This window comes from Malaclemys terrapin, chromosome 2 (assembly GCF_027887155.1).
Source record: "Malaclemys terrapin pileata isolate rMalTer1 chromosome 2, rMalTer1.hap1, whole genome shotgun sequence".
NCBI lineage: Eukaryota > Metazoa > Chordata > Testudines > Emydidae > Malaclemys > Malaclemys terrapin.
In genome coordinates, this window is record NC_071506.1 from 274,498,998 (window position 1) to 274,526,826 (window position 27,829).

Sequence of the window (27,829 nt, forward strand, 5' to 3'; positions counted from 1 at the left end):
TAAATTCACGGGACAAGTTTCTCAGCTTCAGTTACTTTAATGGAGCTACATCAACTTATACTAGGGGGCTGGCCCATTGTAGCAGTCAGATCAGGGGTAGAATCCATGCTAAGTCCATGTGTTCTGCACATCAGCTAGCCAGATGGTGGTGATGGATAGATAGATTAGATAGATGATGATATTGTAAGAGGTAACACCGCATGTGACTTGCTAATTTGCATCTACGTGGCATTTGAGGACTGATCAGGATGAAACAGGTCCCACTTCAATTTATACCCTTCAGGAGCAAGTGGCAGTATAGATTTTGCAAAGGATAGAATCTGATTCCCCCCTCGTCACTCCCACACGTCAAACAATGAAGAAAGGATTTGTGTCTCCATATCCAGAGATCATTCATGGGGCCCGCTCTTGCGAGGTGCACAGCTCCTGTCTGAAGTCAGTGGGAGCAGCGGTTGCTCAGTATCTCTCAGGTTCAGGCTTATAGGTTATAACTTTTGGAAATTCTTTCGTCACTTCTATTCACTTGTGCAGCCCAGTAAGCGCCTTTGAACAAGCCCATGGATCTGTCAGATGCTTTGTAGCTTCAATCTCTCTCCTGTACTGCTGCATCTCTTTGCTTATTTGTTTAATGGGCACCAGAGCTGCAGCTCTAAAGTGCAGGTGTTGTCTAATGGGTGGAGCAGGGCACTGAGAGGCAAGAATCCTAGGAGCTAGTCTTGATTCTGCCACTGACTAACTGCATGACCTTGGACAAGTTCCTTAACCTCTTTGCTCCAGCCCCTCAGTTGGTGTGAAATGGCGTAGCTCCACAAACGTCAGTGGATTTACATCAGCCGAAGACCTGGCCCGGTGTGTCTCTAAAAGAGGTGTACTATTATTTATCCTGTTGTCGAGCAGTTTTAAATCATCAGGCGCTATTGACATGCAAAATATGTTCTTCATTCATTTATTCTCTTGTTGTTATCATTTCTTTCTGGGATTTACCCACTGGCATTCTGCCAACTCCTGCAAGGACAACAGGGCTGCTTTTTCCCCTCCCAGTCATTGGCTAAAAACAGCTTCAACCACTTCCTTTTAGTAGAAAAATGAGAGAGAGAGAGAGAGAGAGAGATTCCATCTGCTATCATAGCTACTTAAAGAGGGGAACAAAATGTGAAGAAGCTCCCCCGGTCCAACCAGGTGGTAGACGGTTCACTAGTCTAAGTGTGAGTAAAGAGAACCTTAGGCTGTGGGTGGGAAATGTTATGATGCACATTCAGGCCCATAAGCGCCTTGAACTATTAGTTATTTCTAAGGAAAGGAAACAAATGAAGCTCAAGATGATTCCCTGAGGCACATTCCTGAAAAGCTGAGGGCTCATCTACTCATAAAAGTTGTACCCCTGTAACTATCCCGGGATAGCTAAAGCAGTACAACTGCCCCTAGTGCGGGCACAGGTACATCAGGCTAAAGGTGTTTGATACTGGTTCAGCTTACTTCTGCGTGGGACTGGGAATAAGCTATACCAGTATTAGGCACCGTTATACCAATAGAACATGTCCACTCGAGGGGTTGTAATGGTATAAATGTAATCAGTAACACATCACACCACTAACTGATATAGCTATACCAGTTCTAAACCTGTGTGCAGACCAAGTCTGAGAGGCACAGAGATAGCTGGAAAGTAGCAAAATATTATTATAATTAAGCACCCAACACTACCCATAGGAGATTTCTGGCTAACATTGATTTCACTCCACTGATTTTGTCCTTTAGCTCATCCTCTCAAAGATGTCATAGATGAAATCCCCACAGAGAATTCCGTAGTGTCAGCTACTACCCAGTAACTCATTCACTGGTGACTCCCTCAATGTTACTAAGTACCACCCTCCCCGCCACACACACTTCCTGGTCTCTAGAGATCTCATTGCCTGGCAGAGCTCAGACCCTCTTTATTCTACCCAAGGAATGGATTTCCCAGGAGAATTTTTCTCTTTTCCAGGCAGGAGCTCTCAAAACGGCATTGAGAGCAGCTGGCTTTTGAAAAAGGAGATACATTCTGGAAGCTATACATGTGTGTAGGTAGCAATAGATCTGTGTGTATGCACCTTCAGATCTCTATGCAAGAGCCCTTTGCCGCAACTGCTGTGAGGAACTGGCCGATTCACGATGCCTCGATTAAAGGGCAGAATCCCCTTCACATCATGTTTGACTGTAAGCTCTCTGGGGTAGGGGCCACGTCTTTGTACAGCACCTAGCACAATGATGCCCCAAAATGAGTGGTCCTGTGGTGCTACTGTAATATAAATAAACAAATAATAACAATCAGCTTTCATCTGTGGACTTGAAATGGTGCCACAAACCTAACCCTGTTATCAGAACTGGATGCAAACACATCTCCTGACCTGTGCAGAAGTTTGGGGCCTGGATCAAAAAATGTGCCTTTCACTATTATATTCTAGAACATCGACATGAAAAAAAGCAGGATTTCTCTCTTCTGCTCTTTTATAGGCAGTCCTCTTCCCCCGCCCCCTACTCACCCCCTGATCCTAGCTAACAGTTTGCCTCTCTTGGGAAGAGTGGGAAATGCTAGTGGAATACAAGGGCTATGCTTGGTTTTTTTGCAGATATTGTTGGGATTTTTTCAAATAGGGTTTGTTTTTTCAGAGCAGACATAGGTGCTGGAACTAGGGATGCTGCCGTACCCCCGGGCTTGAAGTGGATCCCATTATATACAGGGTTTACAATTTGATTCAATGGCTCTCAGCACCCCCACTTTAAAAATTGTTCCAACACCCCTGAGAGCAGAAGTAAGATCTCTTGCCCATTATTGACTAAGGACAGTCAATAGTTTCATGGGTGCATATGATAATTTACCAACGCTAAATTAATAGAAAATATGGGAAAGGTTTGAAACAATTACTTATGACTTAATTGGTGCCAGGCATGCAATAGCAGAACAGAAATCTCCACTCAGCTAACCTGTAAGGTCAACAGCATTGCAAACAATGTTTAAAGCTATATGGCACAGATATTTAACTTGCCTTTATGTACTGGGATTCCTTCTGCATCCCAGAAACATACAGTACATGCAGCAACAGGAGACACATACAGTGCTCAGGCCTGTCCTGACATTCTCAGGATGTCACTTCATGATGATTAGAATGAAGCTGCCTTAAAAGGCAGGGCATTCCTAGCACTAAAGGCAATCCTTCTCCCCATTAAGCTGTGAAACCAATGGCCAACTCTGCACTACTGTTCCGAGTGTTGTTGTCAGAAACAAAGATATTGCTACGAGCCTGTCAGCTGTAGTTTGGCCACACACAGGGTGGAAAAACCTTTAGGAATCAACTCTTTGCTCAGCTTGAGTTCACACCAATGAGTCAAAAAGCACCATTGTAGGGTGACCAGATAGCAACTGTGAAAAATTGGGACAGGGGGTGGGGGGTAATAGGAGCCTATATAAGAAAAAGTCCCAAAAAACGGGACTGTCCCTATAAAAATGGGACATCTGGTCACCCTACATAGAAGGAGACTATAGGGCTTGTCTACACTTACCGGGGGATCGATGCGTGGCAGTAGATGCATCGGTGGTCAATTTAGTGGGTCTAGTGAAGACCCGCTAAATCAACCGCAGATTGCTTTCCCGTCGACTCCTGTACTCCACCTGAATGAGGAGCGCAAGGGGAGTCAACGGGAGAGTGTCTCCAGTCAACATTGCGTAGTGTGGACCCCGCGGTAAGTAGATCTAAGTATGTCAACTTCAACTAGGTTATTCACGTAGCTGAAGTTGCGTAACTTAGATCCATCTCCCCCCGTAGTGTAGACAAGGCCTAAGATAATAAGTTATCAAAACAATCACATCTAAATAAAGATCAGTTTTCCATTGGAAGAATGATCCTGTGGATGTAGCACTGGATTGGGGCTCAGGTGAGCGGGGTTCAGTTCCTAACTCTGTCACAGACTTTCTGCATGACCTTGAGAACGCCACTTAACCTCTTTTTAACCTGGAGATAATATTCCTTTTTCCGTCTTACTATTTAGATTGTGAGCTCTTTGGGATGGGAACTGACTCTCCCTGTATGTGAATACATCACCTACCACAATGAGGCCCTGATCTTGGTTGCAGGGTTTCAGAGCTAAAAACAACAGTAATAATAATTAATGATTGGTAGTTAGCTATTAAAGAGATGTGTATGGTAGAAAAGTAGAACAAAAGAGGCAGTTTAAATAATATTAAGAGGATCCATTTGTGATCACATTTTAGACTAAAGTCCATAAAGGATTAAGAAATGATGAATATATGTTACAAGAGTGCTACAGACAAGAGTAGCTCATGTGATAGGCGGCTCTAAGCACACTAGAAGTGTTATAGAAGGGTTATAAGGCATGGTTATGAGCAACTTGTTGACCTGATGGAATCTATAATAATTTATTAAACAGTGACTAAAACATTTGCTAATCATTTATTTCAACCCTTTATAAATGGAAGCTGACTACAAAGTGTGACCCCATTGGTAAAAACAATTGTGAATCTGCGGCCATAGTTTCATCCATCTAGTCAATTAAAATTCAGAATCCCTGGAAGGCTTGCGTGGGCGTGGTTTAAAGCCCTCTCTAAGCATGGATCTTTCTAACCAGTTGCCCCCTTGCCAGCAACCCCCCACCTCTTCTCCAGTCTCCAATGCCACCAGCAGCTGTTACTTGGGGACGCGTCTTTGCATTTTTTGCACCCCAGGAATAGTGTCTCTGCATTCCATCAAGCCTGCATTTTTACAAAGACCAAAAATAACAGCCCAGTGCTTCAAAGTGACTCTAGTGTCAGTCCGGGGCTGCGTTTTACTGAGTCACCTCGGGACCTCTTTAAATGGCATGGGAGTATTAAACTGTGATATGCCACCTGCAAAGAATTTCTGATTCAAGTTATATGGCCAGGATTTTTCAGGAGTGACTAATGACTTGGTTGCCTCAGTTCTAAGGTACCCAACTTGAGACACCTTAAAAGGGACGAGGAGTCCGGTGGCACCTTAAAGACTAACAGGTTTATTTGGGGTTTTTTACCCACGAAAGCTTATGCCCAAATAAATCTGTTAGTCTTTAAGGTGCCACTGGACTCCTCGTTGCTTTTGTGAATACAGACTAACACGGGTACCCCTCTGACACCTTAAAACGGGGACTGCAGGGGCGGCGCATGAACCACTGGCTAGGGGAGGCTAGCCCCCAGTCCTGCCCCTTCCACACCAGTCCCACCCCTTCTGCACCCCCGGAATCCAGAGCACACCACCACAGCCGCCGGCCCCCGCCCCAGACTGGCTAGTGCCCGCAGCCTCCCCAGCCCGGGAGCGCCAGGAGGGAGAGCACGTGGCGTGGCCCCAGCCCCTGGAACTTAGCGGCAACACAAAGGGGGACCCTGGAGGCAGAGTGTGGGTGGGGTCATGCCTGGCTGTTTGGGGAGGCCCATTTAAGATGCCTCAAACTGAGCATCCAAATTAGTAATGTTTGAAAATCTTGGCCTTTTAGAATATATTTAAATCCTAACTTGTTTTGCACATAACACCTTAGATTATTAAAGCTGAAAGAATTTCCTTTCCATCAGAGCTGCTCCCTATTTACTTGTTTTGCATTTCACTCTGCTCTTTCGATTATAGTCAGTTTCACTTTCCAGCTGACATGTATTTAGCACAATATTGCAACATGATTCTAAGGCACTAGCACAAGGTTACTATGCAACAGCTGGGTTGAAACCTCTGCAAAAGGATGTTTAAACCCAAGCTTTTTAAAAAAAAAAAAAAAAGATTTATATTTTATTTTGGTAAAGATTTGTATTATTATAATACATTTATATCTATAACAGAGCCCAGAGACCAAAACTGATATCAGAGCCCCATTCTGCTAGTTGCTGTGCAATCTGAAAACAGTGTTACTAGCGTACTTACTTTTATTGCGGGTCTCGTGATAATTAGTGTTTTCCTTAAAGCTCCAGTTGCTGGAATCATGTGATTACGTGAGCATCTCAGTTTTCTTTTTTTTTTTTTAATGGTACATTTCTAGTAGGGCGACCAGACAACAAGTGTGAAAAATCAGGACAGGAGGTGGGGGATAATAGGAGCCTATATAAGAAAAAGACACAAAAAATCAGGACTGTGCACCCTAAAGGGTGAAAAACCAGAAAGGAAAAAAAAAAACAAGATGTATTTTTAAAAAAAAGTCATGATTTTTAAGCCAATTTCACGATTTTTTGGGAACAGACTCATAATTCTTGACTATTTGTGGTTGGTAGTAATGAACTATCCCATGCTGGCCCATCCCTAGAAAGAGCCAAGCTTGAATTTCAGATCCCAACTGGACTTTGCAAAACTGGCAGTTAGAGGGAAACAGGCGGTTTGCAAACCAGCAAAAACCTGATCCAGAAGTCTTGGAGCAAGAGAGAGAGAATAAATGGGAAGCCTCTGGACAACAGTGTTCCCGCTACTTTCCTGCCAGCAGCCTCACTTTAAGCAGCTGTTTCCTGCCCTCCCCCAACGCTGCCCTTTCTTCTCACATTGGCAAAATCAGCACGTGGCCTTTGAATGATTTTTCTCATGTGTCCCAAGTGCTCAACAGCAAGTTGGAGTTGGGCAGTCAAGTCAGAAATAGCTGAAATGCACTTTTATCCACTGCTGAGCGGCCGGAACAAAAACTGCCTGTGCCCTCCCCCCTCCCGCCCCTTTCATGCCAATAGAAGGTCTATAGCATTTTCCACTAGTTCCAGGGGGGTATCCCCAGGATGACTTCCCCTTTCAGCCCAGCTGCAGGAACTTCTGGTCCTCAAAAAGGGAGAGTGATTTAGACTGCCTGGTCAATCCTGCCCTCCCCCATCTGCTTTCCACATAGTTAGTATTCACCACAGTGACAAAAGGCCTCCTACAGCAGCTGTTAGGCACGGAGCTGGATCATTCCATGAGGAATGTGGACCCAGCGCGGGGTTGAACAAGGCCCATCGGCCTTTGCTCAAAGTGACGGGATCAAGGAACTGACAGCAGCACAATGGGCCATCCGAGCACAGAATGGAGGAAGAGATTTGAACTTGTTCCCATTGATTTAACAGGGCCAATGAGCGCCTAGTCTCCCAGATTAAGCTGACACACTGGCTTCTTCTCCGGCTATTATTAGTGCTTACCCAGCTATGAGAATTCCACAAGGCCAGCCACATGAGTGGCGCTCGCATTTAGCAGCCCTTTTGTAGGGGGACTGATTAGCTCCCAGGGAAGCAGGGGGAAGGGAGTGATTCAGCACCACTGGCTTTCAATGCTAGCGACAGGTACATGAGCCATTAAAACTGGGCTGAGGGCAAATTGCGATTCTGATGCACAAACACTGAGGGCTGGTGTCACTGATCAGCGCTGACTCCATCTCATGGAGGCTGATGGTGAGTTTCCCAGGTTTCACTGACGCACAGGGTGGGTGACATGGCGAGGTTCATGGACGTGGAGGTGGGGGGGAGTGGCAAAGAACGCTGCAGAACACCCCTCCAGCCTGCCGCACAAACACACCCCTGGGGAGTCTCAAACATCTCAGAGGACCCAGCAGCTGGGTGACTCAGAGCCCTTCCCATGCTGCAAAGAAGAGCTGGGAGTCTAGAGATTCTTAGTAACAAAACCAGCCGGCTTAGGGTACGTCTATACTACCCGCCGGATCGGCGGGTAGTGTTCGATGTATCAGGGATCGATTTATCGCGTCTCGTCTGGACGCGATAAATCAATCCGCTAATCGATGCCCGTACTCCACCTCGGCAGGAGGAGTAAGCGGAGTCGACGGGGAAGCCGCGCCAGTCGACTCGCCGCCATGAGGACGGCCAGGTAAGTCGAACTAAGATACTTTGACTTCAGCTATGCGAATAGCGAATAGCATAGCTAAAGTTGCGTATCTTAGTTTGAACTCCCCCCCCCCGCTAGTGTAGCCCAGGCCTTAGAATACGTCAAAGACCATACAACCATGTGGGTTACACTCAATCGCTAAACTGCTTCATCCATGGCATTACCCCGTCGCTTGAAGTATTGAGGAATAGAGTGGGCAAATGGTAGAAAACATACACCTCTACCTCGATATAACGCTGTCCTCGGGAGCCAAAAAATCTTACCGCGTTATAGGTGAAACCGTGTTATATTGAACTTGCTTTGATCCACCGGAGTGCGCAGCCCCACCCCCACCCAGAGCTCTGATTTACCGCGTTATATCCAAATTCGTGTTATATCGGGTCGCATTATATCGGGGTAGAGGTGTACCGTGGAGAACAATCCTGCGTTGGCAGGTAGAGGAAAGAGAGCTCTTTGCCAGCTCTGATTTCCACAGACCTGTGGAAGGGCAAGCGGCTCTTCATGACCGCTGCACGTTCAGTTTAGCGAGGCACAGTGCACGTCCGCTAGTGACTCAGGGTTCACTAGTGACTGGCAAAAACAGGGCTCAGAAAAGCCTACTAGAAAGAGTAGCCACCTATTTCCCCATGGGTGGGGAAACACCATGCAAGGCGAGGACTCTAGTGGCTATAATCAGCCACACTTTCAGAGCAAGAAGAGGAAGCTATTTTGCCTGGCATTGCTGGCTTGCGTAGATGTGAGTTTACTGAGCTCAGAGCCCAGTTTCACACACCACATCACTGGATGGTTCTTCTTTGCTTTGTAAAAACAAATTGCAAACGCATTAGCTGCGGCACCCCCGCTTTAGCCCACCCGGCAGAGCTCAGATCCCATTACACCATCCCACGGTACAGTAAGAGGCAGGGAAATACAGAGTCACCACTATTGGGATGGCCAAGGTGGGGTTCATATGGTGGCACAAAGGGCATTTGCTTGGCCGCTGTGTTTGTTCAGTGCAGATGATTTCAGGAGCAAAGCTGACGACATGCTGTTGGCCGACCATCCCAGATAGACTAGGTGCTGAGCCGGCAGCTTCTTTTTTTTACTAGGTGATTCAGTCATTCAGTAATTCACTGGGGACGGTGGTGCTAGCCGGTCTGCGAAAAGTCCTAGCAAGAAAGAGGATGGACACTAACAGGTGGGTGGCATTGTTTCCCTACAGCACATAATGGTTTAAGTGGAATGAGAAGCCAACTAGGGTTGCTGGCTTATTTAAAGACAGGTTTTGTCTCAGTGGCAAAAGAACTTTGTTTTCCTTTACTTGGATTCTGACTGTTGGATCTAACATAGTTATAGAAAGAAAGAATTTTGTATTGAGTTTTGCATCATCATTACCTTTTTCCTATGTAGCTCTGATGCTTTCTTCATCTTGTAGTGTTACCTTCACTAGAAGGCAGTGTGTTCTGGTGGTTTTAGCTACAGTGTCAAGTGGTTAAATGCTTGTTTGCGCTTACAATTTAGGGCTTATCATGACACCCCCCCATGAAGTCTAATAACTGATCAATTAATATGAATGAATATAATGCATCATTTCCCAAGCAGGGGAAGGTGTCGGTTTCTCAGGTTCTGTGTTATGCAGCTTTCCAGGATCCTTGTAACATTGGGAGACTCTGATTCTAGCTTTAGCGACTGAGCACCAGGTTCAAACTTGCTTTAAACACAGGTTTGACAACAGAAATAGACGAGTCAAACTCTAGCCTGGGTGTAATTTAACTGATTTGGTCCTCTCTTCTGAACGTTGCGGGGCAGAGTCTCAACAGGTGTAGATCAGGATCACTCTGTTAACATGAAAGCATTTACACTAATGTACACAGCTGAGATTCTGGCCGTAGGAGTGCCTGTGTTTTACGGTAAAGATGAATTAAATGATTGGAAAAGTGGTAGACTAAGGGTCACTAGCCAGAGCTGGGCATAGCTCAGACAGGCACTGTGCAAGCTAACCCCGATACACTTTCAGCTTGGAAAAGAGGAGACTAAGGGGGGATATGATAGAGATATATAAAATCATGAGTGATGTGGAGAAAGTGGATAAGGAAAAGTTATTTACTTATTCCCATAATACAAGAACTAGGGGTCATCAAATGAAATTAATAGGCAGCAGGTTTAAAACAAATACAAGGAAGTTCTTCTTCACGCAGCACATAGTCAACTTGTGGAACTCCTTACCTGAGGAGGTTGTGAAGGCTAGGACTATAAGTGAGTTTAAAAGAGAACTGGATAAATTCATGGAGGTTAAGTCCATTAATGGCTATTAGCCAGGACGGGTAAGGAATGGTGTCCCTAGCCTCTGTCTGTCAGAGGATGGAGATGGATGGCAGGAGAGAGATCACTTGATCATTGGCTGTTAGGTTCACTCCCTCTAGGGCACCTGGCGTTGGCCGCTGTCGGTAGACAGGATACTGGGCTAGATGGACCTTTGGTCTGACCCGGTACGGCCTCTCCTATGTTCTTATGTTCTTTGCTGATACTCAGCAGTCCGGCAGCACTTCCTGCTATTCCACTTCTGGGCCACTGCAGACTTCTACCCTGCCAGACTACATCTCAGCTCGCACCTGCAGCTCTCCTGCTGTTGCTGCTCCAGGCCTCTATTGAATTGAGGCTGCCAGCTGGCCCAGGCTGAAGGTTATGTCTAACAGGAGAACTAGATGACTACCCAGAGGTGTTTGCGGAGCTACTGAAACTGTAGCCGCTTCCCAGCTTCAATTTATAAATACTCTACCACTTTCCAGCTCCACTGGAGCCAATGGGCATTCTGATGTGGTCTACAATGGGAACCAAATCAGGGCTAGATCCTATGATTTTCCTCAGGCAAAATGCCCAGTGAAATCATCAACAGCAGATTTTCCTAATCAGGATTGCAGGGTGCAGCCATCACAGAAGCACATTTTTAATGAGCTAGCCGGTGAGGATGCCTGTAGTGATCAGAGTATCAGGTTTAAAATCCCTAGCCTCCCTGGGACCACAGCTGGTTCTATTGTTTTATTTATGTCAGCATCTGCCCAGTACTACTGGGATGGCTGTAATAAATCAAATAAATTCTAGAGGGGTCAGCCTGGCCAGTGGCGGCTCCAGGCACCAGTACTCCAAGCGCATGTCTGGGGCGGCAAGCCGCGGGGGGCGCCCTGCCAGTCCCTGCAAGCGCGGCAGGCAGGCTGCCTTCGGCGGCTTGCCGGCGGGAGGTCCGCCGGTCCCGCGGCTTCGGCGGCAATTCGGCGGTGGGGACGCCGGAGCCGCAGGACCGGGGACCTCCCGCAGATAAGCCGCCGAAGGCCGCCTGCCTGCCGTGCTTGGGGCGGCAAAAACGCTAGAGCCGCCCCTGAGCCTGGCCCTTCAGCTAGTGAAAGTAGAACATTGAGTTCCATACAGTTTACTAGAGCTTTCAGAGGAGATGTTGCGCTCCAGGGTCTCAAACATTTCAACCAGACGCAAGCGATTCCATGGCAGTTTTTGTGACCAAGGGTTTGCCCTAGTGTTTTAGCCAAAGGTGGCCACCTTGCAGTAGTACGATATGTTTATAGTTTGTGAAGTGCTTTGGGATTCCAGTTGCTGTCTGAATGTCAAATAATGAGACCCCGTCTAATACACTGTTTAATAATTGCAGACAGTTTGTAGCCTGGCTTTCTGGTTATCGGAATGAATTGTTGTTCCTCAGCTGTGTGGGCCATTATCTATAATTAGCAATCGAGCGAGTGGCTGCTATGCGTGTTGTCCTGCAAAGCTGTGGGTCATTGCATACTTTCCATGCTTTCAGAGCACACAGCTCATGCTGCTGTTTTTAACTCCCTATATCTAAGGCATGTGGTTTTCGGGCTGGTGATAAGCAAAGAGCAGGTTTGCAAATCCCAAGCACTGTAAAAGAAAAAGAAAGAAAATGACAGGGAGAGACTTGACTGAAAGTCCCCTATCTAACTGTCTCCATCATCCAAAGAGCAGCCCTTTGGTCTTTCCTTCAGTGGATCTAAATGCTTGAGGCCCTCGGGATAAGAATTTTGCCACATGCTAGCAATGGAGTCGTTCATTTCTGCTAGGCTTATGATTTAATCTACTATAAATCTCAATTAGGTGGTAAAAAATGCGTTATGTCCATAACCGCTCTGGGACGAGGACTATCACTTTGTTCTGTGTTTGCACAGCGCCGAGCACAGTGGTTCCTGGTGCATTCCTGCGACTCACAGGCACTACGGGAATACACGTAATAAACAATACTATGCAGTATATGTAGAACAATACCATCAAAATACAAACCTTGGATCAGGGGGGCTGGAACAATTTGTGTAGTGGGGGTACTGAGAGCCGTTGAACCAGACTGCAAGCCCTGTGTATGATGGAGACCACTTCAAGCCTGGGGGTGCAGTTGCACCCCCAGAACTCTTAGTTCCACCTTTGCCTAGGGTAACTAATGCAGACAGCACCTCCCTGGATGGCTTCAGGATATAAAATGTTTATGCGGCTCCATAATATTAATTTCTAAAGGGGGAAACCTGGACCCACTGGCTGTAGGCTGTATACCTTTAATAGACTCATAGGCACGTGGCATTATCAGCCCAGCTGTTTTTATCTTTTTATCAGTCTGTTTGAATTCATCATTTTAAATTTGGAGATTTCATACATATGTAACCCACCCACCTCCTGGGTGTGGTGTCCTGTCCCATCTAGTGGCACCGAGACCACTTAGAGAGAGATTAATGAGTCTGCTACAGCCTTAGCTGAGGCCATCTGGCTTTTAGCTCATGCGGTAGAGGCTCATGCACTAAGCTCCAGGGGTCCCAGGTTCAATCCCGCCCACCGACAAACAGAGTCTGTTGGTGTTACACATACATAGACTGTTTCTTTGCCGGGGAGGGGCTGGAGGGAGTGATGAAAATTAAGCTCCACCCCCAATCCTAAACCCTGCCTGCACACCTAGGCCAGGTCTACACTACGGAGTCAGGTCAATGTAAGGCGGCTTATATCGACCTAACTCTGTAAGTGTCCATACTACAGCATTGTTCCTGCCTATGCAAGTCCCCCACTACGCCAACCTAATAACTCCACCTCCACGAGGTCAAAGTCATCAGGATAATGCAGTGTCTGTGCAGACCTTGCATTGCCTGTGAGCCCTGCTGCCAGGCTGTGGGCTCCAGACAGCCCCACTGCCAGGGGCTGACAGCCCATCAGCTATGTGTGGAGCTCAGAGCTCCACACGGAGCTAACAGCCCAGGCCGTCAGCATGTCACAATGCCCCAGTTAAGTCTGTGCCAGCACTCCTAGTGAGGACACGCACCACCGGCAAAAGGAGGGTAGTGTGGACATGAAAAACCGTAGTAATTACTGGAGTGGCTGTACGTCAACCTAACATAGGTCAACTTAATTATGTAGTGTAGACAAGGCCCTAGAACAACTGGGTGCTTCTGCTCAAAATGATCAGACACGAAACAGTTAACAACATTGACAGCAATGCTGCTGTGTTAGGATTCACCGCCAACACCCTGGTGAGATGAATAGGGACAGGCCACACCTCCAAGAGCTTTTTTTTTTCCCCAACTGTGCACCTAGATGCAGGATGATGCCATTCCATTGCTGGGGGGAGTCCACATGTGGAAGGTTGTCAACACAACCCAAAGGGCTAGAAACTTTTGTTTTTAAATGAAGGCGCTACTGGGACCACCAGATTAGTGCTAGCTTGGCATTTCGACCCGTACCAGCTCAGTCTTACTCCTGTTTATAAGACTGGGACCATTTAGGCTGGGATTTGCAAAGCAGCCTTTGAGAGTTTGAAATTCAAGTGTGTTACCTGCACCTAATTTCCTTTTTAAAGATCTCCTCTTTAATAGGCATTTCAACGAGCAGGGAGAAGAAGTAGGGCGACACCGTGACCCTTGGTAAATTGTTCCCATACTTACTTACTCTCACTGTTAAAAAATTACACTATATGTCCAGTCAGATTTGTCTAGCTTCAGCTTCCAGTTGTGTGGTTCTTGTGGACCTGACTCAATGCCTGGGGCTGGCAATGCTGCATAATGAACCAAAAGGATTATTATTAATTATTATTATTAATACAGCACCCGCAATATGTGTACAGTGGGCCCCTGTAAAAACCAAAGCAGCCTTTACTGCACTGCAGTAGTTGGGTTCATTGTGGTATTTCCTATTCAGTAGTTCAAGTAGAAAGCACTGTAAATACTGCAGTAAATTCCAGTGCAAAGCAAGGTGCTGTGGGCCTCTCTTGTACTGAGGGCCTCTCTTGTACTGAGAGGGGAAATAAAATCTTGGCTAGCAAGGAGAGAAAATACATATGTCCGTATGCATTCATATGTGGACATAGCTGTGCATATGGGCTGTGGTGGCAGAGAGTAAAGGTTCTTCTTGACATTTTGGCGTCCATTTGGGATAGCTGCTTCCTTATTCATGACACAGCAAAATAGAAATATATTGGCTGGACCATGGAGTGATGGATCTCTTTTGGCAAGGTCCAATCGGCCGCAACAGGCGTCTTCATTTCAATATCCATCTCTCTATTAGGGTCTCACCCTGATCTCGTCTCAGTCAGTGGCAAAGCGCCCAATGACTTCAGGATCAGGCCCTTAGCTACAAACACATGCCCTGGTTGGGTAAGTGTAAACAGGGGAGAGCTAGCTGGAAAACGAAAGTGGGCAAGTGTGCAAGCAACAGACTGTGGCCTTCTCCGTAAGGCAATGTTGGAATTATGTTAGCAAATGCTTGGGGTGGGTCCTGGGAGCTCAAGGAGGAGAGCGGATATATACCATTAGGGAGGAAGGATGGTCTTGTGATTAGGGCATTAGACTAAGACCCAAATCGAATTCCCAGCTGTGCTCCTGACTTCCCACATGACCTTGGGAAAATCAATTAACCTCTCTGTGCCTCAATTTCCCATCTGTAAAATGGGGCTTATAATATTTCCCTACCTCACAGGAGAATTGTGAAGCTAACTGCTTGTGAGGGGCGCTGGAAGCGTAGTGATGGGGCCATAAGAAGGGGGTGTTGATTAAAGTTTAAGTAAATAAGAGTTTCATTGCCCCCCCCCCCGCCTCTCATTTCTGGCAGTTGCATTCCAACAGTAAGGTGGCATTGCCTTAGCTCTGTGAGGCCTGGGCTGGCCTGTGTCCTAGAAACGCAGCTTTGCTGACAAGACAACAGAATGAGGAGACTGCTTGCAAATATGTCTCTTGCTGCTCACAGGTGGCAGCCAGGAGGTGGTGTCTCCTTCCAGCACATGGTATGGAATAGGCAGGACCTGGCACTAGATGGCCCAAAGCTCCATTCCAGTATGGTAGTTCCAGCACCCCCTAGTTTCTGTCTGATCTTTCGCTCTCCCCAACCCATATCTCAAGTTAATTTCCGTCCCCTTGAGAGTTTGGGAACTTTCAATGTCTCTTTCATAACCCAAGCGGAATCACAGTTAAGAAGGAGCCTTGTGATCAGCAGGGCTCCCCATCTGCCACACATTTCACCCTGGGCTGCTTCCCTATCCAGTCGCAGAACATGCAAACAGGCCAACGACTTGTCCTTGGAGCTGGGAGCAGGGTCCCCTAGCCTCAGCGATTGACCACCCAGTTCCTCCCCACCACTGGAGATCTGAGCAATTGGGACAGGAGTTGTTGAAGAGATTGGGTGGGGAGTTGCTGAGGCTCCTGTCAGGGACCCATGCAGTCATTTGTCTCCCTTGTGCATAAGGCCAGCCCACTTTGCTGCCTTGGCACGCTGGCATATATCTAACACACACCTCTGTCCCTGTTTCAGATGAGCGGACACAGTCAATTATAGACAACACTAGACGCATACTGCACCAAGGACACGGGAAACCCTCCTCCCCCTCCGTGAAGGAGCGGTCAGCTCTCTATCTGTCTGAGACAGCTGCTCACGCAGGCAGCCTCCCAAAGTCTGTAAGTATCTCATACTTTTCATTCCTGGCCCTCCTAGGAGTCACTAAAAGCATCTCAGCAATGTCCATTCCCAGCAACTGGCCATAATGAGGGGAAAGAGAATAGGTTTGTTTTATATCGATGATGGAATTAATCCTCCAAAAATCACCATCGTTCTCTTGCCAAGGAGCTGTAAAACATATTAATTTACCATCTATGTATATATGTAAGCCCCTGGTAGAAGGGTTATTTGTTATATTACACATGCATGTACACACATATATATTGTATATACATTATATACACGCAGCCACTCATATATATATATTGTGTGTGTGTGTGTGTATATATATACACACACACACATTATTCTATATCCTCTATATTTAATAACCTTCTCCAAGTACAGTGCCTATGTTAAGCATTTACAGTTCTCTTGCAGCTTCAGTGGCCTGTGATATTGTTCACGCCCATCCCTACATTCTTGTGTAGTGTTGCTGCATGCTGTTAAATTGGTGCTGTATTCCACCCCAGAGGTGACTGCATTTCAGCAACGAGTACAGTCATCCCCTGGCCTTGATGGTCTGATCCCACTTGCACTGCAGTAAATAGCAAAAGTCCAACAGACTTCAAAGGGGCCGGATCAGGCCCTGGAGGATACAAATATAGTCCTTTGTAATATGCATTGGGGCTTTCAAAAGGTGCCATACAAGGGTCTGATCCTAACTGAGGCTGAGCACCCGCAGGTCCCATTGACCTCAAGGGATGTGGTGGACGCTCGGCACCTTTCAGGATCAGGCCCTACGTAAATCCTAGTGGATAAATCAATTTCAGGCTGGAAGGGAAAGTTTTTCTAGGACATTTACTTGGATCTCGTTTCCATCAAACACCTCTATCAGAACACATCCTTACATCCTGTGCAGGCAGAGCAGCAGCACACACAACGTTGGCGCACTCTAACACAGTGCGAGGAGACGCTCTACATTCCGGCTTCGTCTACATTGGAGCTGGGAGGTGTGACGCCTGGCTCATGTAGATAAACCTCGGCTGGCTCTGCTCAAGCTAGCACCTAAAGTAGCAGTGTAGCTGGGTGGCTTCTCGGCCTCACCATCTGAATACAAACCCACCCAGACCCCCTGGCACTGACATGCGCGGCTAGCCCAAGCTGCTGCCTCTGCTACTATGGTCCATCTACCAACGCTGGGAATCACATCTCCCAGCTCACATGTGGATGTATCCACAGCCAAGTTAAGCCTTAGGGCAATCGTCCGTACTGAGCGGCAGGAAGTCTGAAGCTTTATTCATGTCTGTTCCCTTACTCACAAATGGGCAGGGTACCAAAAAGAGGCAGGTAAATAAGGGGTAAAGCTGAGAACGATGGTTTAAATATGATCTTTCTCAAGTAGCTTAGCTACCTGGTCCCCTCTCACGCCTGTTCCTAAATCAGAGTATCATTGTAGCCCCACAAAAATGCTCTCATCTGGGCAGGTTCCGATTCCCGTACACTCCCCGTCCTTTGTACTTACGTATGTAATGCTCCGTGCCTCTCCTGTGAATGAACGTGTCCACAGGGCACTTACCGGTCCACAAGGGCATTCTTGGTTTTCCATTATAACACCTTCTTTTGGGTTTTGGGTTGGAAAACATAATTCTGAAAGAATAAAAAGTCTAATGTAAGAACTAGTATGTTATACACAGAGAGAGAGAGAGAGAGAGAGAGAGAGAGAGAGAGAGAGAGAGTGAATGTGTGCAGTTCTATATAATTTATGTTTTATTTCTCTTTCAGAATACCACAAAGGAGAGCGCTGCTCATCCTCCTGACAACCAGAAAGCAAGCAAGGTAGGACATGCTAAAAACACGTGTGGTTGTCTAACAAAGTCTCTGTGGACTGGTGTATCGTGTGATTTAACTACCTGTGCTTGACAATGAGGAGCACCCTCATGCAGAATATGGACGTTCAACACCTCAACTGCTCAGCCATATTTAGAACTTGTTTAGGGGGTTCAAGATCACCTTACATAAAAAGGATCCAGGAATTTAGAAATATGTCAGCTCATATGAAACTGCAGTGTTTTGCAACTTGCCATGAAATATACTCGTTTTGGTCTTTTGTTACTAAGGTTCAGTGCATTTTTTTTTAAATGGAAGTATGTGTGTGCTTAACAGAGTGACATAACATTGCACATAACCCATCTTGAGTGAAAAAATATGCAAAGTTTAATGGCATGCAAAGGTTTCTGCTTGTGTTGAAAGATGAACTACTAGAATGATGGTCTCTCCTAGGTAACGATTAGCAGCATCAGCTACCTCCCATTGGTAAAATCTCCTTTAGATTATAGTATATGTAGTAAATCTCCTATAGAATAGATGCTGTACGTTCAACATAGCATTATGCCACACCACAATCAAACTTCACAAGCTAAAATACTAGGGAGCAAAGTCAGCGTATAAGCAGACAAAATTCTAATGTCACATAGATGCAACTCCCATTCACTTCAATATCAATGTTTCCATGTAATCGAGAGCAGAATTTGGCCCAATAGGTCTGAAGGGAATCTACTGGCGTAACTTACACCTTCTCCTGGCCCCTCAAAGTGTGTATGCTATACCTGCTTAGATTTCCTTTTCCCCACTTAGTCCCCTCCTTATGTATCATCTCTGAATTTGGCCCACCAAGTCTAATTGCATCTTAACTGGTTTAACTCACATGCTGAGGAGCCAAAAGACAGGATCTCATAAGGAAAAGCAACGAGGAGGAGGGTTTAAGGCAGTGGAAGTTAAACTAGACCACACATTACTTTACTGTACACCGTTGCACATTTTCTTCTGGCTCCATGATGTGTAAGTTACTCTCCCTTACAGATCACAAGTAGGCATGAGGGGATCTCACTTACACCAACTCTCATTTTGGCCCAATACCTATGACATTCCAAGTTAAATGTCACTTATCTTAGGTCTCCGATCTGCATTATGTTTTCCAAGCATATTAACTATCATTGTTTCACCTGGAGCTATGGGACACACGGTCAAGCCACAACAGAAGAAATCATTAATCCAGTCAAGTTTTCCTTCATTCTGGAGGTGGAGGTTGCACAGGTTGTAACAAAAGGCTTTGGCATAGATAGAGAAAGACTAGCTCTGATTAAGACCCATCTTTCTAACTACTTCATGCAGCGTTCCATCCACCCAAATATACAGATGGTCTTCACACATCATCATAGTCACTGAGTTCTGCCTCCTCACTGGGTCTTCTCCCATCTGATTAGCAGGGAGCTTCCTTCTGAATCCCTAACTGGGTCTTCATTCCCCAGGCCCACTGCAGTACTGCACACCTGGGAGAGATCTAAGCAGGGCATTAGCTCCCTGCTATTCAGACATGCCCCCGTTAATATTATTCTGAGGCTCATCCTCTCTTGCTAACACTATCCAGATCCAGTCTCTCTGTTATTCTCTAGCTGACTTTAGTTGTGGGGATTCTAGACTACAACTGCTAGAAATGTGTGGATTGATTTAAACTCCCTGGCTGTGGAAAGAGATTTAACACCATAACCCCAAGCCTGGAGAGAGTTTGCTGTGGCGTGATGCTTTTGGGTGCTGTGTGCTGCTGAATCCAAGGTCTGGAATCCATATTCAGTAGGTGCATGGGTTTTCCTCACTTGTTTGCTGTTCTCACTACTAACGAGCACCGGACTAGTGGGGAGAGATAATGCTGACGTTTAAAACTGTTTCCCCAAAGATGGCAGAGCTTCAGAACCAGACGGCATCTAAAGTGAATGGCAAGAAAATGGAAGAGGACTTACCCCCCCCTCCCCTGCAAGACTCATTCCAGGCCTCTACTTCCCTGGATTCAAACCCACTGCCTCCCCCTAAGGAATCCTTCTCAAAGTTCTACCAGCAGCGCCAGGTGAATGAGCTGAAGAGACTCTACAGGCACATGCATCCTGAGCTGAGGAAGAACCTGGAGGAAGCTGTGACCGAGGACCTGGCGGAAATGCTCAACACAGAAGATCCCAGTGCCCAGGCCTCCGTGAATCTGGATGCAGTGCTCCCAGGGGAGGTTCAGTCCATGCGCTGGATCTTTGAAAACTGGACGCTAGACTCTATCGGGGAGCATCAAGCCACCAAGAAGTTGGCAGAGGAGGAAACCATCCCAAGCGGGGATGTGAAAAGCACCTCCAAGAGGTTCGAAAGCCAGTCGTTAAATGGAGACAGGCTGTCTGCATTGACCAAAGCAACCACGACAGTCCACACCAAAGGGGACGTGCGTACAGCCCGGTGGCTGTTTGAAACCCAGCCGCTGGACTCATTAAACAAAATGTACTCAGATGAAACAGACGTGCAGGAGGCAGTTCTCAAGGAGCCTGTTCAAAGAGGGGACGTGAAAGGTGCCAAGCAACTCTTTGAAACCTACTCCCTGGAAGCGCTGGGCCATTACAGCTCAGTGGAGGAGCAGAGTATCCTGCAGCTCAAATCAGAAATCCAGGAGCTAAAGGGCGATGTCAAAAAAACCATCAAACTGTTCCAGACAGAGCCACTCTGTGCAATCAGAGACAAAACTGGCAACATCCACGAGATCAAATCCGTCTGCAGAGAAGAAATACAGAGCAATGCGGTCAGGACAGCTCGCTGGCTCTTTGAGACTCAGCCACTGGATACCATCAACAAGGACACCTCCAAAGTGAAAATTATCCGGGGGATTTCATTAGAAGAGGCAGGAAGGAGGGATGTCAGTGGAGCAAGGTGGATGTTTGAAACTCAGCCACTTGATGCGATCAAAGAATTGACAGTGGAAGAAAAGGATTTCAAGGCTTCCATGGATTTCGTTGAAGGGGCAGATGTCAGTAAGCAGCGTCTACTTTTTGAGACCCAGCCTCTTGACTCTCTGAAAGGAGAAGTCTCAGACAGCGGCCCAGCCAAGGAAGAAGTCATCGGCGGTGACGTGAAATCTACACTGTGGCTGTTTGAAACCCAACCAATGGAAACCCTGAAAGATCATTTTGAAGTGGGCCATTTAAAGAGAGTGGGGCTTTTGGAAGAGGAGAGGGGGGATGTGAAGCAAAGAAAGCATGTCTTTGAGACCTGTCCCCTAGGCAGCATCTCCAAGGCATCCTCTGAAGACCCCCTCTCAGCCTCTAACGTACAAGAGGTGATGAAGGGAGATGTAAAATCTTTCAAGAACCTGTTTGAGACTCTCCCATTAGACAGCATTAAGCAGTCTGATGCTGAGCCCATCACCAAACAAGAAGAGGAGATACCAGCTGGGAACGTCAAAGCCAACCAGTTCCTGTTTGAGACAACACCTTTGTACGCCATCAAAGACAGCTTCGGAAACTTCCACAAGGTCACCTCTGTAAGCAGAGAGCAGGTCATAAGCGGCGATGTCAAGAACTACAAATGGATGTTTGAAACCAAACCTTTGGACCAGTTTGATGACAGCACCGAGAAGGTGGATATAATCAGAGGGATCACAAAGCAGGAAGTGATAGCTGGCGATGTCAGAACAGCAAAATGGCTCTTTGAAACCCAGCCCATTGATGTCATCCATCACCAAGCCAACCAAGCAGAACAGCACTCCTCGGTGAAAAGAGAGGTTACTCAGCGGGGTGATGTGAAGACCTGCAGGTGGCTGTTTGAGACACAGCCCATTGACACCCTGTATGAGAAGGTGGAGAAAAAGCAGGAAGGGGAAAGCTCTGTACCACAGGCTGACGTTAAGTCGTACACGTGGATGTTTGAGACCCAGCCCCTGGACTCCCTGAAAGGCCAGGAGGAGCAGTATTTGCAGGTCAGCAAAGCATACTGCCAAGATGACTTACAAGGCGTCGACGTCAAAACTGTCAGACATCTGTTTGAGACTGAACCACTGGTCACCAATGCCTCCATCGAGACCGACTCAAAGAAAATGGTCAGGTACTCCAGCCACGTGGAGATACAGTCCGGGGAAGTGTCTCGGGTGAAGGAGTTCTTTGAAACCAAGCCCTTGAATGTACCGGGTAAATTGTCTGCAGCCATGAAAGAGAATGCAGATGGGAACATTGAGGCTGGATCAGTGCACAAGTTCACCTGGCTCTTTGAGAACTTCCCCATGGATACTATAAAGAACAACACTGAGGGCATCCAAGAAATCCCCCCAGAGAAAGATATCGAGGGCGGGGACATCGGAGGCAAGAGGTTCATTTTTGAGACCTACTCCCTAGACCAGATTCATGACAAGGTGGATGAGACGGAGATCAAGAGGATCCAGGAGGAGACAATGAGCAAAGCCAGCATCAAGTCCTGCACCATGCTCTTTGAGAGCCTGCCCCTCTATGCCATCCAGGACAAGGAGGGGGAATACCATGAGGTCACCTCAGTGAAGAAGGAAGAAATAATGAAAGGTGACTTGAAAGGTGCCCGATGGCTCTTCGAAACCAAACCTCTGGATCAAATCAAGAAGGAGGAGGAGGTGTTTGTCATCAGGGCTGTCACCCAAGAGGACATCAAGAAAGGGGATGTCCAGTCTGCCCGATGGAGATTTGAGACGGAGCCTCTCGATTCCTTCTCTGGGGGGAAGAGGTCTGTGGCCAGGACAGTGGATGATGTACAGAAAGGAGATGTCCAGTCCAACAAGCAGCTTTTCGAGTCTCAGCAGGTGAGCCAGAAGAAATACGTGAGGATGGTCAGCGTCAGCGACGTCAAGCAGGGCGACGTGAGGACGTCCACCTGGCTTTTTGAGAACCAGCCCATCGATTCCCTGAAGGGAGAGTCTGAAGCGAGCTCCAGCATGACCACTGTGCAGAGAGAAGACAGCCAGAAAGGGGATGTGAAGCGCTGCACCTGGCTGTTTGAAACTCAGCCCATGGACAGTCTCAAAGACCCCGAGGGGTCTGCCAGCACCAATGCCCCGCAGGTGGTCCCTTGTGCTGATGTGAAGAGCACCACGTGGCTGTTTGAAACCACCCCTCTGGATAAACTCAGCTCTTCTAAACACAGAACCGAAACTGAGGTGAAAGAGAGGACAGTGAGGGAGACTTTGGAAGGCCTCTGCGCCTGCCAGGCCATCCAGCATGACGGGATCCTCATCGAAGCCAATGACGTAGGGAGTGTGAGGATGGTGAAGTACCAGTTCAGCAGGCAAAGTACTCCAGAGATCCAAAAGGAAGAGATTGTGGGAGGCAATTTGCAAAGGATCATGCTGCAACTACTGCACAGGACCAATGTGGAGGCCCAGGGGATGCTCGTGGAGGAGGACGAGGAGGGCAAGATCAAAGTCAGCCCGCTGCAGCTACTGGACCCAAGCGAAGCCGATAAAAGCAAAGAGGAGTTGAGGGATGATGTTGCTAAGGCTCTCCAAAGTCTCCTTAGCCAAGATGCCTCCATCAAGAAGGGAATGGTCATGCAAGAGACAGAGGTGGGGTCAGTGAAGATGACTATCTACTCCCTCCTGCACCACTCCGTCCAGCAGGAAGTTGTCAAGGGGGATGTGAAGTCAACTATAGGGAACTTGCTGGCTTCCTCACAAGAGCAGAGGATGATGGCAACCGTCAAACGGGAGGATAACGAGAAGGGGAATGTCCAGTTGTACACCAGCTGCATCGAGAAGGGAGACCTGGACTATCTAAAGAACCTGCAGCGGGAGTCCGAGATAGAGTCCCTCGTCTCCTCTCAAGCAGAACAGGAACCAGCTGAACTCATCCAGCGGGATGTGCAAGGGGCTAATGTGCATGCCTTGCAACAGGAAGAGCCCGCAGAAAAAGCGACTGCAGATGTGGGACAAGGGGGCATTAAGGGGGCTAAAAGAGTGCTCATGTGTGAAGGCGTTAGCAAAGAGAACACGTTAGAAAGAGAGGCAGTGCATGCAGGTGACACAGACTCCACTGCGCAGTGTCTTGGGCCCACCCTGAGCCTGCCCACAGGGATGGGAAAGGAAGCTATTGTGTGCAGGGATATTCAGGCGACCACACAGTCACTGCAACAGGCTAAGAGTGGCAGCAAGAAGGCGGAGAGAGAGGAGAGAGTCTCTAGAGATGTGAAGGAAGTGAAGATTGCACCACAGGGAGCAGCTTCCACCAGCGTGGCAGCTCAGAAGGAGGACATGGCCAGAAGCCAGTGTTCTGTGGCAGGGGAAACCAGCCAGACGACAAAAAAACGGGAGGAGCAGGCCCTTGGAAGTGATCTTCAAGCCGCAATGCAGAGTCTGAGGCTGGCCACAGCGGAGGCGAAAAGCATTCAGCACCAAGTCCAGAGCAAGCTCCACAAGAGCACGGAGGAAATCCATCTAGCCTCTAAGCAGCAGGCATCCGGCATTTCGGGGCCAGTGACCCTGCAATCAACTGTTGGCCAACAGGAACGTGCACCTGCCAAGCAGCATCAAGCCAGCGCCACCGTCAGAGTCCAGGAGTCATCCAAGTCCCACACAAGTGTGTCTCAGAAGAGCATGACGTCTCACAAAAAGGTCAGTACTTCCGAGGAAGTACAGGGAGGACAGCATTTGTGCCAGGAAAGCCAAGTTGTGCCTAGTGCAGATGTTAGCGTTAAGGATGGTCTGTATTCTGCCAAGCCAGAGAAACCCTATGTAAACCCTTTTGTTGAGTCTGAGTACAAAGAGCAATCAGTGCAAGAAGAAAGAGAGCAAGATGTTATGCTCAGAGGGGATGTAAAGACAGCTATCAGAGCACTGCAAAGTGCTGCGACAGAACAGAGACCAGTAGAGAAGGAGGATGTTGTTCGAGGTAACTTAAAGGCCACTCTTCAGTCGCTGGAGAAGTCTAACGTTAATGTCTCCAAAGGGGATTTTAAAGCCGCTATGATATACAGAAATGCAGGGCAGTCATATTCCATATGTAAAAAGGAAAACGAGACTCAATCAATTAGTAACCAGACAGCTGTAGTGGCTTCAGGGTCCCAGTCTGATAATGACTTTCCTCCTCCTCCCCCAGTTGCTGTGATGAAAACTAAGTGTTGTCCCCCCATGACACAAGCAAGAGAAGCTGCCCCTTCCCAACCAAGCAAAAAAGATGAAGCCGTGGGATGTGCTGCACCCATGCATAACGCTCTCCCTAAGACCCTCAATCCCACCTCCACCAAAGCCAATGAGCAGAGGCCTTCAGAGAAACCAGCGATTCTCCCCAAACCGGAAATTACTGCCCCACCAAGGAGGAAACCCATTCCACCTCCAAAACCTGAGCGCTTCCTGCAGGAGGCACCTTCACACCCTGCAAGCAACAGTAAAGGGAGGTTCACAAAGCTAGTCCCACCCCCACTGCCTCCTAAACCTCCAGGCCTGAGCGAGCTAAGCAGAGCAAAAACCCCACCCATGAATCAGGCAAAGGACTCGTGTTGTGCTGATGCCTCAGCACAAGTGGGATGTGGGGACTATCACTCAAAGTGCTGTACCCCTCAATCACCAATGGCCAATGCTGTTACAGTAAAGAATCAGAACTCTGAGAAGAAAGCACCAAAAGACATCATCAAAACACCTCTTCAGATAGCAGAGGAAAGGTACAAGGCAATCAAGGAAGAACAGGGCAAGAAAGAGTCAGTAGACTCTAAGACATCAAAGCCACTTAAAAATAGAGTGGCTAGCCCTGAAACAGAACAGGTGATGACCAAAGAGAAGGCAGCAGCTCCAAGGAACTGCTGTCCAGCTGAGGAAATTCAGGGACACAGACTTTCATCTGGCCAAGAGAACAGCTGCACATTAACGTCAAAACAAGAACGGCTGGATGGATATCAGACAGGTCTTACTAACCCCGAGAGTGAGAATAAGCCAAGTACCTCTCCTAAGAATCAAGCTACTCTTCTGAGAAAAGGATATGCCACAGCACTAAATGCCTCACCTAAGACAGAAAGTGCAAGCATGTCTAATCCTGATGGGTCATGGGATAATCAAAGCACCACCCAAAAAACAAATCAGAGAAGACAAGAAGAGCCTTCAGCATCTTCCCATCAGCATTCCAGGGACCTCTTTAAGGAGCAGCAGCAGGAGAACAGCAGACAAGGGGGACATCTTGAAATGAAGAGGGAGCAGCTTGCACAGAAGCCAGTGGTGGTCATGCGAGAAAAGCCCTGCAGAGAAACGGAGGATGAACGTCGCAAGAGACTGTCTTTCCACAAGGAGGAGATCATGAAGGGCAGCGTCAAGGAGGCTATGGAGATCTTTGAGAACCTGCGGAGACAGGAGGCGCTGCAAGAGATCCTCACCCGAGTGAAGGAGTTTGAGGAAGAGACATTTAAGGTGGATGTGAAAGCCCTGAAGAGCTTCTTTGAGAATGTCCCAGAATGGGTGGTGCATCAGAAGCCTCACCAAGTGACGCAGCAGCACAAGGCCGAGAAGGCCGAGCAAACGGCGAAGGAAGACTCTGACAGCGTCTCCTCTGTGGAGCTGGCTTTTGAAGACCTAGAGAGGGCAAGTGCTGAGATCATCCACCTGAAGGAGCAGACGCTAGCTAGGTTGCTGGACATTGAGGAGGCCATTAGGAAAGCTCTCTATTCCGTTTCTAATCTAAAGTCAGAATCAGACATAGCTGGGCTCTCTGGGCTCTTCAAGGAGTCTCTGGGGAATGCCCAGAGCCCTACAACCAGCAACAATATCCGCAAGATCAGTATCGTGTCCAGCAAAGCCAAGCAAGAGAAAGCAGCACAAGGGACGCAAAACCCAGCATCTGTGGGAAGTGCAAATGGGTCAGAAAAGACGGAGATGCCCAAAGGAGAGTTAGAGATCCCCTGCATCATTCAGCAGCGCGTAAATTCTCCATCATCTCCTTCCTATATCTCCATTGAGTCTGCTGCCAGAAAGCCTGCAGAATCACCCAGGATGGCATATTCCCCCTGGGATGCCCCCTTACCAGATTATCCCGACATGCCAGGAAAAAGGGAGACATTCACTCAGGACATCTTTAACTCATTCACTCACAAATCAGTGGGGTCTGGTGGATGCAATCCAGCTCCCTTGGAGAATGAACAGGAGCCCATCCAGATGAAGATAGGATCAAACTCAATTAGGCAACACCATCTCAGCAACCCTGAGCATCATCTCAGCGGCAACAGTGACAAGGAGAGGTGCGCACCAGACTCATCCAAAGGCAGCTGCCATGGTGCAATCAAAGGAGGCTTTTCTGACTACAAAGCTCCCCTAAACATCTCTAGCCCACAGAATCCAAGGAGGCAGAAAAGCATATTAGAACTGCAGACAGGTCCAGATGGATCCAAGCTTTACGGAGCCACCAGAACTGTGACCGAGCAGTACGAGGAGGTGGACGAGTTCGGAAACAAGATCATCACTTCATCCACCACTGTCACCAAGCAATCGGAGACCCAAACCTCCTCTACGTGCAATGTGGTCTCTCCTCCCCGGTATGAGATAACCGCCTCGCCCCTCCTTCGGAGGTACCTAAACAGCCCGGGTGAAGATTTCCACTCCAATGGCAGCTTCCAGGAAACAGGGGTGGTCTTTGTTACTTTTGGCAACTCCAAGCCAAAGAAATAGAATGCTTTGAATAGTGGGAGATGCTAACCAGATAAAGAAGAAACAATGAATTCACTGATTTAATAACCATGTGACATACAGGAACTCCACCTAGTTTTGTGATTCTTTTAGGATATTCTCCTAGTGTTTGGCGTACAAATACAATTCAGAGCCAGCACTTGTGGTAAACAACACCCCTGGCCTCACTAACCTGACAGACTTGGAGTTACCCCACATCCGAAGAGCTGAGTCTTCGATAGCAGCACAAGCAAGAAAATAAACAAATGGGTGTTTTAGGGTGGTTTCCTCACCTCTGAATAGTGTTTGCGGATGTGTCCAGGACATCTCTGAACACAGGCAGGAAAAAAGGACAACTAGAGCCAGCCAAAAGAACTAGCCTGTCTGGGTATTTTGGAAACAGACTCATTTATCCTACCTTGTCCATCTCATTCTGATATCAGTGCAGACCTCCCAACAAGCATATGTTATCTCTCTCTCTCTCTCTGACACACACACACACACACACACACACACACACACACACACAGACACACACACACGGATGTGTTGGAATAGTTTTTGCTTAGCTATTAAAAGAAAGAACATCTTCAAATTGCAGTGGGAGGAGAGATACTTAGCAGAAACC

General features: G+C 47.5%; 1 protein-coding gene across 4 annotated transcripts in view; it reads left to right on the forward strand.

The window, feature by feature from the left end:
- Positions 1-27,794, forward strand: part of XIRP1 (xin actin binding repeat containing 1) — a 54,736-nt gene extending 26,942 nt beyond the window's left edge. For 3 of the 4 annotated variants that reach the window (XM_054016571.1, XM_054016570.1, XM_054016572.1), the window contains 3 exons: positions 15,615-15,757; positions 17,523-17,576; positions 19,474-27,794. In XM_054016571.1, the coding sequence (XP_053872546.1) occupies positions 15,615-15,757; positions 17,523-17,576; positions 19,474-27,204 (7,928 nt within the window). In that variant the 3' untranslated portion in view covers positions 27,205-27,794. The remainder of the gene's footprint in view (positions 1-15,614; positions 15,758-17,522; positions 17,577-19,473) is intronic. The other variant, XM_054016573.1, reaches the window with a different exon arrangement.
- Positions 27,795-27,829: the final 35 nt, after the last annotated feature.